This window comes from Pseudophryne corroboree, chromosome 5 (assembly GCF_028390025.1).
Source record: "Pseudophryne corroboree isolate aPseCor3 chromosome 5, aPseCor3.hap2, whole genome shotgun sequence".
NCBI lineage: Eukaryota > Metazoa > Chordata > Amphibia > Anura > Myobatrachidae > Pseudophryne > Pseudophryne corroboree.
The window spans coordinates 452,350,669-452,364,560 of record NC_086448.1 but is presented as its reverse complement, the minus strand read 5'-3'; the positions used below and the strand labels follow the sequence as shown (position 1 = coordinate 452,364,560).

The 13,892-nt window shown below is 39.7% G+C and overlaps 1 protein-coding gene across 3 annotated transcripts in view; it reads left to right on the top strand.

The window, feature by feature from the left end:
* Positions 1 to 13,892, top strand: part of GABBR2 (gamma-aminobutyric acid type B receptor subunit 2) — a 1,221,295-nt gene that overhangs the window by 518,710 nt on the left and 688,693 nt on the right. For all 3 annotated transcript variants that reach the window (XM_063922929.1, XM_063922931.1, XM_063922932.1), the window contains one exon: positions 7,506 to 7,676. In XM_063922929.1, the coding sequence (XP_063778999.1) occupies positions 7,506 to 7,676 (171 nt within the window). The remainder of the gene's footprint in view (positions 1 to 7,505; positions 7,677 to 13,892) is intronic.

Genomic DNA, 13,892 nt, shown 5'->3' with positions numbered 1-13,892 from the left:
TTTAAGTTTCTTAACGATTTTTATCTGCAGGTCTGCGGGACCGCTATGGGTACGGTCTTTGCTCCAAGCTTTGCTAACTTACATATGGGGAGCTGTGAGAAAGAATTTGTATATAAGAATGACAAATATCATCCCAACATTATTTTATACCGCAGATATATTGACGATATTTTAATGATCTGGAAAGGAAATGAGGACTCTTTTATTGAATTCTTTCATTTTATTTCTGTGAATGATTACAATCTCACTTTTACGCATAAAGTGCACAGTACCGAAATAGAATACCTGGACTTAGTTCTTGCATCCGAAGGAACTAGGATAACAACTAAGAACTACATAAAGGCAGTGGATAAAAATAGCTACCTTCACTTCAACAGCGGACACCTAGAGAAGTGGAAAACTAACATTCCCTTTTCACAGTTCTGTAGATTGAAGAGGAATTGCACTAAGGAAGGGGACTTCCAAACACAACTTGACACTTATTCCCAGAGATTCGTGGAAAGGGGTTATCCCCAGAGAACTATCAATATGGCAAGAGAAAAAACCAACCTGACCAAAAGAGATGACCTGCTGCAGTACAAAAGTAAAGATGCGACTAACGACCACCAACTTAACTTCATCACTACCTATAGTGCTGGAGAAAAAATGATTGAAGGAGCACTGAAAAGACACTGGCACATCCTGAAAATGGACAAAATTTTGAACCCCATTCTACCAGAGCGACCGAGGACCATCTACAGGAAAGCAAGGAACCTGAAGGACATCTTAGCACCTAGCCTACTAAGACCTATTCCAGTGGAACCGACAGATTCATGGCTAAAAACAAAAGGTTTTTATAGATGTAACCATTGCTGCATCTGCAAATATGCACACAAGGATGGGAAAAAATTCCTTTCATCTAATTCATCTGAAACCCATAACGTCAAAGACCTGATAAACTGTTCCACGACCTATGTAATTTACTGCTTGGAATGCTCATGTGGACTAAAATATATAGGCAAAACTAAGAGAGTTCTCCGTCTCAGAATCCAGGAACATGTAAGGGCCATTAAAAACAAAATGGACAACCATTCAGTCCCCAAACACTTCAATAAAGTTCATAACGCAAATCCGGATCAAATGACGTTCAAAGCCATTGAACACGTAGTACTAGGTGCTAGGGGAGGTGATAGGGACAAGAAACTGGCACAAAGAGAAATGTTCTGGATTCAAACCCTTGGAACTTTGATGCCAGCTGGTCTGAATGAGCATTACGAACTGACTCCCTTCCTTTCGTTTTTATAAAAGATTTTATAAGGGCTTACGTATTATTACTTATTGTTATTAATTTTTATTAAATTTAATAATGTAATCTTATCTAATGAACTTTTTTAATTATGTTACCCTCACACCTATATGCCAATAATATTTATGCTTATTCCCCTATGGTCCCCCCATCTATACACCTCCCTGTGCATCATTTGTATTACTATATCACAGCTATATTTCATATTACATCCTAATGCCCCATGGATTGGGGCTTAATTAACCTCTTGAGACGTGTGCTTTGTCCAAGCACCACATTATGTAGCTGTCATGTGTGGGTAAAAAGCTGGAACAATAGTGCACGTTCCCATTAGGAATTATTTATCCAGTATCTGTTCATTATCATCTCAAATCTATCAGTATTTTGTACCATTACACTTGACACTGATAGCATATTATGTTCATTTGTATATATCTATTCCATTGTTCTGATACACCATTGCTCTATGAAATATATACTGTGTAGATGTCTAGTGCATAGTCTATGTTTTTGTATTTATCCTAAGTGTGTCGATCCCTGCACCAAGATCTATGCATGTTATATGCTAGCATAAGTTCCCTGCGGTGCGCGATCCATCAGACGGGACGCGCATGTGCAATGTAACTTCAAAGTGTAGTTCAGTGGCCGTTTAGCAAACATTGCGCGGCTTTTAGTTCCCGCGCATGTGCGCTCACTACCTCCGCATTACGATAGCGGCGTGAGCGCGCGGCACTCGCGAACCTTCTGCACATGCGCACTCGCCGCCACCACGTCACCAATACGGCGTGAACGAGTGCGCCCATTTTAAAATCCACTATTAGGCTATAAAAACCCTCTAGGTGCAGGGCACGCCACACTTGACCCCTGAGGAAGTCCCAGCGTATACAAAGGGACGAAACGCGTTGGGTATTTCGCCGTCACTCCGCTCTCCTGAGATGACATTCAGATAAGCTTTTAATATTTATTCATGATGTACGAGTCCATCCATATGTTTTGTCTTTTTTTGTAATTGTATTAAATTTTTTAAAAAAAAACGGAATTACACTATTAGAGGCTTTTTCTTCCTATACGGGAGTATTCCCTAATTTTAAGGCACCCCATGTTGATGGATGACTGACAAGGAAAACTTCCAATACAGTACAGTGTCAAACGTGAGTGCATTTTTTGAATAGGAATAATACTCCTTCCCTATTTAAACACTGTAGATCGGTGTTGCACCCTTAACAAATGGTATTTGAGCACATTACCTATATGGGTCTTTTTACCTGACTACAAATATAAGCACTCCAGCACTTTATTGCACATAGCCACTTTTTACAGTATTTTGCACAAGCTCAGCACGAGGTCATTATTAAGAGCATATTATTGACACATTGCTCTACATATTTACACATATATACTCTTCAAACGGATTCGGGCGATTGCAAGAGGAAAAGGAGCACGCACAAGGGGAACCCCCGATGTAAAGGCACCCTGTACAAACCAGTTGATTATTCCGTATCTGGTACGCATATTAAGTTATTATTTAAGGATTCCTTGGTGAATCACTTCTGAACACTGAAGGCGCAACTGAATTACCATTAGAACATATATATATATATATATATATATATATATACACACACACACAACACACACACACACACAGGAAAATCAGGAGGCATTCCTGGGACTTAGCTCCACCGGTGGTCAGTCTATTTATAAGTACCGGGAGCACCTCCTGATTTTCCAGAATTTATGAATGGTACCTCAGTTTGGAGCCACCCATATATTTATGGTCCTCTGAGACCACACCACATGGGACCACTTCATTGTATGGCCAAACTTTGAATGACTTGATTGCCCTGTTTGCTTTCTGATGGTATGGCCAAATTAGTTTGCTAAAGAAAACATTTTAAATCGTTGAAATATTACTTAATTTACAGTACTAGCTCCAAACCTACAAAAATGTAAAAATGATAAATAATATGAGATACAGTAATGTCCATACTACTTTAAAATTCCAAGGATGTAAGTCACAGATAAGTTCCATGGTCATGTAAAGGTGCACTACAAAGCCACAAGCTTTAAAAAGGACACATCAATCTATGAGGTGAGTTTGCATAGTGTAATAATTTACGGAAACAGTATTCCATATGATATGTAAGTTCTCACAGTGAATACTGAAGTGATGACATAAAAACTAACTTATAGTGTTAGAAGTAATTACATCAGAACTGACCATTTCTATTATAATATATAATACAAAATTAATGATTCTCAAGAGCTGGCAATGACTTCATATATTTATCGATGAACCAGTTATCTAATTTCTCCATTAAAATGGGAAAACATTTCATTTTAGTAAACACTTACCGTAATTTTTCTCTTGTGATGGGATTTCAAAGGAAGAATTCAGTAACCTGTTGTTATGCTACATATATGGCTAAAATTATTAAAACCAATTTTGAATAACCTTTTCAATGTTCTGAGGTGTGATACAGTATGTATTTCCATTTAATAACTCTAAAGTACAGTAGTATATCTCTTAGTTCAGTAATCAGTCTCATACCTTTGTGTACACAGTGGCAATGTAATTTTTTTTGTTTTTCTTTTAAGAGTGTCTTGGAAAACAGTGATGATTATTATTATTATCAAAGAGAATAGACAATCCCAGATTTCTCAATGATGGGAAATATGATAATATGTTTTACAAATGTACCAATCATACAGTATATTCTAAAGCAAATAATTGGGCAACCCAGTTATCAATTCAACCTACATCTCCATAGGCATTTGGCTAATTGCATTTAACAGTAATTATGTATAAACAATAACTTTTGAGCATTACTCCATAAATAGAAAACACAGATTATGTTTGTTATAGATTTATGTATATATATTTAGATAAATGAAAGAAATAGGACCATATAAATAAATAATGTTAGATTTTTTTCCACTTACAGTATTTCCACATTTTCTACATTTTTACTTTCTTGCATATTGGCTGCTTTGTATGAAGCCCACAAATGTTTTATTTTACACTGCAAATCATATGTAAGTTTAGATGCACCTCTCTCAAATCTAAAACTCTCTGCATGTGTTACTGTACATCTGCCCCACCTGCAGTGCTGCATGGCTTTGCGAAGGAGCAAAGCTTGTAGTAAAGCTATTTTTTGCTTTACTCCCAACTCAGAATCAGCCATTCTACATATGGGATTCAGTTACCATCCTGGCAGTCATGATGCCGCCGGTCATGTGACCGACGCCAGTACCCCAACACCACTCGGAATCTCGGTGCCAGAACACCGACCGCTGACATCCCAAAGGTAAGTATCATGGTCACTGTTAGGGTTAGGGACCTGGGCTGGGGTTAGGCATAGGCACAATAGGGGGGCTAGCCATAGCCTCCACCCCCGAGTCTTAGCACTAGCCACCACCCTCGGAGTCTTAGCCCTAGCCACCACCCCCAAATCTTATCCCTAGCCGCCACCCCAGGCAGGTTAGGGCAGGGTACAGGGGAGGGGTAAAATAATGACCCTGTCTCCTGTTGAAGCAGAAAAAGATTAACCAGGGTTAAGATCAGGCGCAGGAGTGGGCTGTTGTTCTAATTTAGCTGCTGCTATAAAGACAGGATTAGTCACATCTGTATAATGGAAACAACACACAAGACTACAATAAAGCAGTGCTTAGCATAAATCCAATAAAATTAATATCTAATTTAAATGAAGATGACACATGGAGATGGAAGGATTAAAAAGGTCAAATATAACCACCAAATGTAATAAAAACAGTAAAATGTATGCATAAAACTACACTTAAATAAAAAATTTAAACATTTCAGAATCACCAGTAGGGCTACTTAAATAATGGTGTCCATTCCTTATTTAACATGGACAGTAGATAGGTGTGGGGATTGAATAGTAAGGGCTGATGGCACAGTCCTGATGTTACATTACTACAGAGCCACCGCTGGAGGTGAAAGTCCCCTGAATGAAGTCCCTTAAAATGGGTGATGATGCCGGGGTCCTTAATCCTCACTACATTGCGGTGTCCTCAGTGGAAATGGATGCAAATGGGCGCCAATGGCAAATCTGTTCACCAATTGATTCTGCACGGTCGTATTGAAGTCTAATAAAGGTCCAGGCACAGAATGAGCAGCTTCCAATGGAAAATGGGTGATCTGAAGTAGCTCTAACGCATTTCGCTGCAGGTCCCTGCAGCTTTTTCAAAGGTTTGAAAGAAAAGGTTTGAAAAAGCTGCAGGACCTGCAGCGAAACTCATTAGGTACTACTTCAGATCACCCATTTTCCATTGGAAGCTGCTCATTGTGTGCCCAGACCATTATTGGACTTCAATATGACTGTGCAGAATCAATTGGTGAACGGATTTGCAATTGGTGCCCATTTGCATTCATTTCCACTGAGGACACTGCAGTCTAGTGAGGATTGAGGACCCCGGTATAATCACCCATTTTAAGGGACTTCATTCAGGGGACTTTCACCTCCAGCGGCGGCTCTGTGGTAACGTTACATCAGTCCTTACTATTCAATCCCCACACCTATCCATGTTAAATAAGGAACGGACACCATTATTTAAGCAGCCCTACTGGTGATTCTGAAATGTTTTTATTTTTTATTTATGTGTAGTTTTATGCATAAATATTACTGTTTTTATTAAATTTGGTGGTTATATTTGACCTTTCAATCCTTCCATTCCCATGTGCCATCTTCATTTAAATTAGATATTCATTTTTATTGGATTTATGCTAAGCGCTGCTTTATTGTAGTCTTGTGTCCTGTCCCCTGTTGGCATTCTCATTGTCGGGATGCCGGTGTTGGTCATGTGACCGCCGGCACCCCGACCGCTGGTAAAATTTATAACCCATACATATATGTTTATCTTTGGTTAAGTTGATGAAGGGACACTGCAAATTAAGTATAGCAAATGTCAGCAAATGGTTTTTCAAGGCTCATATCATTTTGTATTTTTCACTTACAATTTGTGCTGTTAAAGTTCTTCAAATTATAATAAGTGTAACTGGAATTTTGAAGCAAAATAATTGTTATACTGTTTCAATATTGTTAACATTTGAGTGAGCATGTTAGACTAGAAATAAATACATTTGTTTAATGGTTTAATAAATAGCGTTTCTGAAGCAATTGCATTTATTTATTTTTTTCAATTTACCTCAATTGGATCAGAGCTGCATCATAATAAAATAGCAATGTGTAATTAAAAGATTAACTTCATAAAACAGATTATTATAATTATAATTTCCCTTATATTTAAACAAATTTATTGGTCCCACTTGGATTATTATAATGCTTACTCATATTCACTACAGGAATTTCATACTAATTTACAGAGCTAATAGATTTTGTTAGTGTCCGTAGGGCAATATGGAATTTGTGTAGCAATTTATCTAATTGATAATTCTAAAGACTGACCATTTAAAGTTTAGAATTACAGCATAAATTGTACAGTATATACAATAGAGGATATCTGTAGAAATCATAATTTATATGTAGTTCATATTTATAGGAGAATCTGAAATACTGCAAATACTCACTAGAATATAATAACCACTCTGACATAGATTTTTTTATGTTCACTAGAATACATTTTGTAATAAATATTTCCCATACTACAACATATATGAAAGTGCAACAACTGAGATGGCTGATGGGATCCATCTAAAATCATGATAAAATGTATACTAATCTAAAAGAAGGGTTGAATACACGTTAGCAGAATGTTTTTTTTTACATAAATGTTATTTTTATTTAGGTGAACTATCTTTCTTTACTTCACTTCTACAACTTTTTGAAAGTTATGTACTGCTCTAAATAAATATGTAATAACTTAAGTTCTGTACAAATACTTTCACAACATCCTTAGATGCTTTATTACATGTTCTAAGCATTTTGCTTGATATATCACCAATTTATTTTATAACTATCTTTTATTTATGTTTAAATAACCCTTCCACTTGCAATATTCTACTCATTGTGCAAACTTTAATGCTGACTTGTAAATGTTGTCACCAGTGCAAGCAAAAGTGTTCCAACATCGTCTATAAAATAGATTGCAACACTGTAATTTGTTCTATAAATATCAAATTAAAATTGCATTTATGAAAGTGATTGAAATTTTGGATTTTAAAAATATAATAAAATGTATTCTACATATTTGTAATATTTAAAACTAACATATTTTTTCATTATTTATTTACTTTTAGCTATCTTTTGCGGCAACAACTCCAGTTTTAGCAGACAAGAAAAAATATCCCTACTTTTTCCGGACCGTACCATCAGACAATGCAGTCAATCCCGCAATAGTAAAATTCCTCAAATATTTCAAATGGCAAAGAGTGGGAACATTAACTCAAGACATACAGAGGTTTTCAGAGGTAAAGTAAAAGCTATATTTACTAAGATGAATGGTGTGACTATAAGAACTAATGAATTGTTATCCATGGGGATGACTGAGTATGGGCCCTCATTCCGAGTTGTTCGCTCGGTAAAAATCTTCGCATCGCAGTGATTTTCCACTTAATGCGCATGCGCAATGTCCGCCAAGTAAATTTGCTATGCACTTAGTAATTTTACTCACGGCTTTTTCATCGGTCTGGCGATCGTAATGTGATTGACAGGAAATGGGTGTTACTGGGCGGAAACAGGCCGTTTTATGGGCGTGTGGGGAAAAACGCTACCGTTTCCGGAAAAAACGCAGGAGTGGCCGGAGAAACGGAGGAGTGTCTGGGCGAACGCTGGGAGTGTTTGTGACGTCAAACCAGGAACGACAAGCACTGAACTGATCGCAGATGCCGAGTAAGTCTGAAGCTACTCAGAAACTGCTACGAGGTGTGTAATCGCAATATTGCGAATACATCGTTCGCAATTTTAAGATGCTAAGATTCACTCCCAGTAGGCGCCGGCTTAGCGTGAGCAAATCGCCTTGCGAGCGAACAACTCGGAATGACCTCCATGGTGTTTCATTTGTGCATGAATGTCAGAAAAGGATGGGAACTAAACTATTTTCTACTTTAATATACTTGAATACATGTATTAAATAAAGGTTTTTAGCTTAGTAATCATGTCAAAATATTGAGGCATTTATTGTTAGTATTGATTTACCACAATCAGCCTTAATTGCTAATAGCACTTGGTCAAATTAACTAAAATGCATAATACTTTCAATGAGACATTTCATAAAAATAAAATGATCTCTCTATGATAAAGTGCTCTTGGACAGATCATAGGCAAACACAGGGGGCGAGGTTCAGTTGTTCAGAAATCGCCTTTCCCCGTAGCTTAGCCCGCAGCCACTACTTGTATCATATAAGGCGGAATGGAGCTGATGCACATGCCCAGTGGCAGCAGATTTTGCTACCAAGTCTGTTGTGTGTTTATGTGGATCTGAGTGCTCAAACATTGCACCAGAGAGAGAACCTGGTACGTAGCTTACCTTGATAATTGTGATGCGTATGTTTGAAGTACTGTATTACATAAACTGCATGTTGTTTGGGACAGACTATAGCCTGTTGCATGCTAATTATGCATCCTTCATGGGTTGGCGAGAATCTAAAATCAAACATTTGTAAACCGTCCTCCAGAATTCCTGCGTTTGCTCCTACAAATATAGCCAATATATGCCTAGGCTCCATCTTAACCCTCTATACCAGTGGTTCCCAAACTTGGTCCTCAAGTTCTTGGCGTGCCATAGTCAGCCTCTAAAAATATGTCTGAAACTCGGGTGTGTTAGGTGAGATGCTAATTCTAAACAGCATAGAGTAGCTCTGAGGTTTATTGGTGTGACCCATGTGGGCCCACTGTCCCCAATGTTTCCACTTTTGTATGTAAGCGGTGGATGTGAGATGCCGGCAGTGGATGTCTCTATGCACAAAACGACAACTGAGTCAGTAGCATATATTTGCAAGTCCGCTGTGTACGTCATCACAACTGCGCATGCAACTGTGTACACCTCTGAATCAGGCTCAATATATTAGAAAAAAAGGGTTCTGCAGTTGGATCCACAGTTTTTCACATGAGAAATCTAATAAAACATGTCCACAAGAACATGTGTTTCTGTTTTAAGGCTATGACATTTATGTAATAAACAAAAAAAAAAACTATGTAGAATGACTGAACCAGTGTGTAATATTAAAATTAATGATAATAATGGAACACCTGTGCTCAGATAAAAGCAAGCAATTGGCTTATCTTATAGTACAATTTATTGCACAAAACAGCTTATTAAATAAAAATAAAAATAAAAACATTAAATAGGTAGTGATGGAGCTTGTACTCCTGCAGTGATTACATCAATACAAAAAAATCACATCTATTTATAAGCAATGAAGTATCAATATCTCAAAGATTTTGCACTCTCCTTGGATTTCCTATCATGAGTCTAGTACTGGCAATCCTTAGTTCTTCGCTATGTATTGTATCCGCCAACTGTCCCCCCCTCTCACTTAATAACATACCCCTACTTCCTGTTTACCTGAGAATGTTGTTTTAGCATTGCTGTTATTACGCGTGTCATTACCTCAGTAAAATAATTTCTCCAAAAAAAAAAAAAAATGTTGCACTTTGGTAATTTAAGCAAATATGTCCTCCAAATAGAATTCCATACTCAGGTAGCGACCAAGGTCTCAATATAGTCACAAATAACTTTGATATTTGTGACTATATTACCCATGTTGTCTGGGAGGCAATATTTTTAGCTATGTACTGCTGTATAGGAATACAGAGCCAGTAGTACAGAGCAGGTAGTAGTACAGTACATCTCTAAACTCAGTGCAAACTGCTATGTTTACCTGCACCCAGAGATTGTGATGATTGGTGAGGGTGAGAAGCTGCAAGGGCTCTGTCTATTGGTGCTGAGTGGGTAGCTAGGACAGCGAGGCCTTTGATAGTGCAGTGTTGACAGCCTGCACCTTGCAGTTAGCACCTATGAATGATCACAGCTTTGTGGGACAGACTGGAATATCTCTATGCGCTGTCATCCCCAGCTTTGGTGGCTGTTCTGAACAAGGCTCTGCATTACAATAGTTTATCTCCCAATAGATAGCAAGGATACTGGTATATAATTGTTCACAGCAGGATGGATAGCAGTTCAATATCAACGCGTTTAGTCTTTAACTAAGGACTTTATCAAATGGGTCTATTTTCTGTCTGTTTTCCTGACTGTACTTTCATATACTGTTGTTGCTCTCATCAGAATGGAAGGTTAATTATTTATACAGTAGCTTTAACATAAAAGTGTATGTTGGTCATTTTCTATTGAATTCTGAGCTACTTTATATTATTCATATTTGAAGTTATATAGTGGGACTATATATTTCCTGCTCTTAGGGGTACATTCAATTGAAGTCGAAAGTTGCTGTCTGTCGGAAAGACGTCAGTTTTCAACTTTTTTAGGCCAGAAGGGGTTCCGACCTATTCAGTATACCCCAAAATTATCTGACAATTCTTCGTATTCAACTTGTCGGAAAGCACATGGATCGGCGGAATAGCTGCCGATCCGCGTGCTTCTGTTGGAAACGGGGCCAAATCCAACAGGTTCTGGCCCCCTTTCCAACCTTCTCAATAGATCAGATTGAGATGAGGGACCTGAGAGGAGGAGACAGGGAGAGCCGCGGGGAGACGGGGAGAACAGTGGGGAGACGGGGGGAGCAGCAGCTACAGCACAGCAGGAGGATGAGGCACCGCTGCTGCTTGAGGCAGCATCCACCAAGCTCCAGCAAGCGAGGTCCCGCTTGCTGGAGCCAGGTGGACGCTGCCGTGAGGTCTGGCGGCTTGTGCCACATCCTCCTGCTACGGCACTATGCTGCTATAGCCGCTGCTCTCCCCCATCTTCCTCACGGCTCTCCCCCCCCCCCCCCCGTCTCCTCCTCTCAGCTCCCTCATCTCAATTCAACTTTTTTTAAAGTCGAATTGAGATGGCTATTGAAATGCATGTCAGAATGGATCCGACTTCAATTGAATATACTGCCTAGGAATCAATTTTATTCTTTGCTGAATATATTTTAGCAGTCTTTACAGACAAGGCACAGCTGCCCATATGCTAGAGATTTTTCAGATGAAGTGATAAAAGGAAAGATTGTCTGAGGGATTCAACAATCTTGAAATGGATTCCTTATATAAGTGATTTTTCTATGCGATATGACCAATAACGCAGGCCCGCAAAATATGATTTACTGAAACTTGTCTACAATTCTGTGTTTGATTCCAAAGGTATTGGTATGCATATTTCATAGGTAGCTATAATGTTTGGAATTTAGCATATTCACGTGTATTTTGGACATATGTTAATTTTATTACCAACAATTTCTGATATACATAAAATTGAACAATTAACCATTTTACAGTGTTACTTACATTTACAAGTGCCCATATTGCCCTTTTCCTTTCTCTTCAAAGCTTTGCTTGGTACTTTTTTTCTACACACTGCTTGCAGGACTTCTCCAGTAGTAGTCTCCCATTATGCTGATGTTCCATCTTCCCTGTAATCATTACAATTCCTTTGTATCTAATTGAAATCTTTCTCCGTGCACCTCACTAAAGGCTCCAAGGTTTTCAAGAAAGTATTCCAAGTGATCATTCAAAATGGGCATGTTTCCTGGTATTTGGTTGGAATTGGAACCTTTAAAGAGCCGGAATAAATTATTTATAACTTTTTTTAGAAACATGACAAGCCTTTTGTTTAGCAGTTTTGTTTTGTTTTTGTTTTCTTTAAACTCATATGGGTTCATTTACTAGGGGTAGATAAAGGAACCAAATGAAAAAGATTATAGATACTGTATATACTGTACTAACAGGATGTCTCTGCCTTCAGCCTACAAGTGCTAAGAGCTGGATACAATATTGCGTTACCATAGGCACCTATGGCAGCGCTAAGTGAGCCAGCTGCTTCTAATGTGAGAGGTCACTTAACATCAGCTGTCTTCTCCAGCTTCTTCTCCGTCACTTGTAGCTAGTGGTATCTGCTTCTTCTCTCTGGGGAAGTAGGAAGTGAGCTCTGTTACTTTGGCCGGCTGTCAATAAAGCATGTTTAAACAAAAACAATCTCTGCTGCAGTTGCACTCGGGAGAGAGGTGAGTCCCACACAGTGCAGAGGCAGAAAGTGTATGTGCAGTCACTGTCGAAGGAAGGAGTTTTTGATCACTAGCCTCGGCAGGGCTTGCACCAATAACATGTGAATCAGGAGCTGCATCACATCCACGCTAAATGGCAGCTTAGTCATACCTCTCAACATTACCCACTACAAAAGGGACAAAATGCTTGGTTCCTGGACTTCTCTTTAATTTATGATTGCCATAGCCTGTGTTGGACTATTTAGTTGATATGAAAGGTGTTTCACTACAGGTAATGAAAATCATAAATTAAGAGAGACGTCCAGGCACAGAGCATTTTGTCCATCCTTCAATGGGTCATCTTGGGTACTATTGCTTAGAACAGGAGTGGCCAGACTTTTGGAGTCAGTGATCTAATTTGAAAGCTGAAAAGCTTTTGTGATCTACCTAGGCAGGATAATTGCGTGCGCCGCAGGAGCGCACCCAAAAAGGGGCATGGCATAACAAAAAGGGGCATGGTATAACAAAAAAGGGGCATAGCCTTGCTGCACAGGGTGTAATGACTGTCTCGTACGAAATCACACAATGGCCCCCACAGGTAAAAGCCTCAAACACATATGCCCCCACAGTGCCAGATATGCCCCCACAGTGCCACATATGCCCCCCACAGTGCCAGATACACATATGCCCCCACAGTGCCATGTGCCCACAGTGCCAGATATGCCCCCACAGTGCCACATATGCCCCCACAGTGCCAGATACACATATGCCCCCACAGCACCAGATATGCCCCCATAGTGCCACATATGCCCCCACAGTGTCAGATACACATATGCCCCCACAGTGTCATGTGCCCACAGTGCCACATATGCCCCCCATAGTGCCAGATACACATATGCCCCCACAGTGCCACATATGCCCCCACAGTGCCACATATGCCCCCACAATGTCATGTGCCCACAGTGCCAGATATGCCCCCACAGTGCCAGATATGCCCACATAGTGCCACATATGCCCCCACAGTGCCAGATACACATATGCCCCTATAGTGCCATGTGCCCACAGTGCCACATATGCCCCCACAGTGCCACATATGCCCCCACAGCACCAGATACACATATGCCCCCAAAGTGCCATGTGCCCACAGTGCCAGATATGCCCCCAAAGTAGCAGATATGCCTCCACAGTGTTAGATATGCCCCCACAGTAATATGTGCCCACACTAACATTACTTTATCTTATGCTGGTTGGCTTTAGTGTGTCCCCTCTGGCTGGATCCCCGCTGGCTGGATCCCTGCTGGCTGGCTGGATCCCCGCTGGCTGGATTCCTGCTACTGCTGTCCTGCTGCCACTGACTGGATTATACCAGATATAGCAGGTGCACAGGCTCCTCATATCGAATTCCCAATCGTGCATTGCGTGGATGCACAGCTGACGTCACCCACGCAATGCATCATTGGAAACGCTCCGGACTCAGAGAGGCGGCAAGTCACACTTGGATTGCGTTCTACTGGCGAGAGCTTTGCGAGCTTCCGATAGATAGCG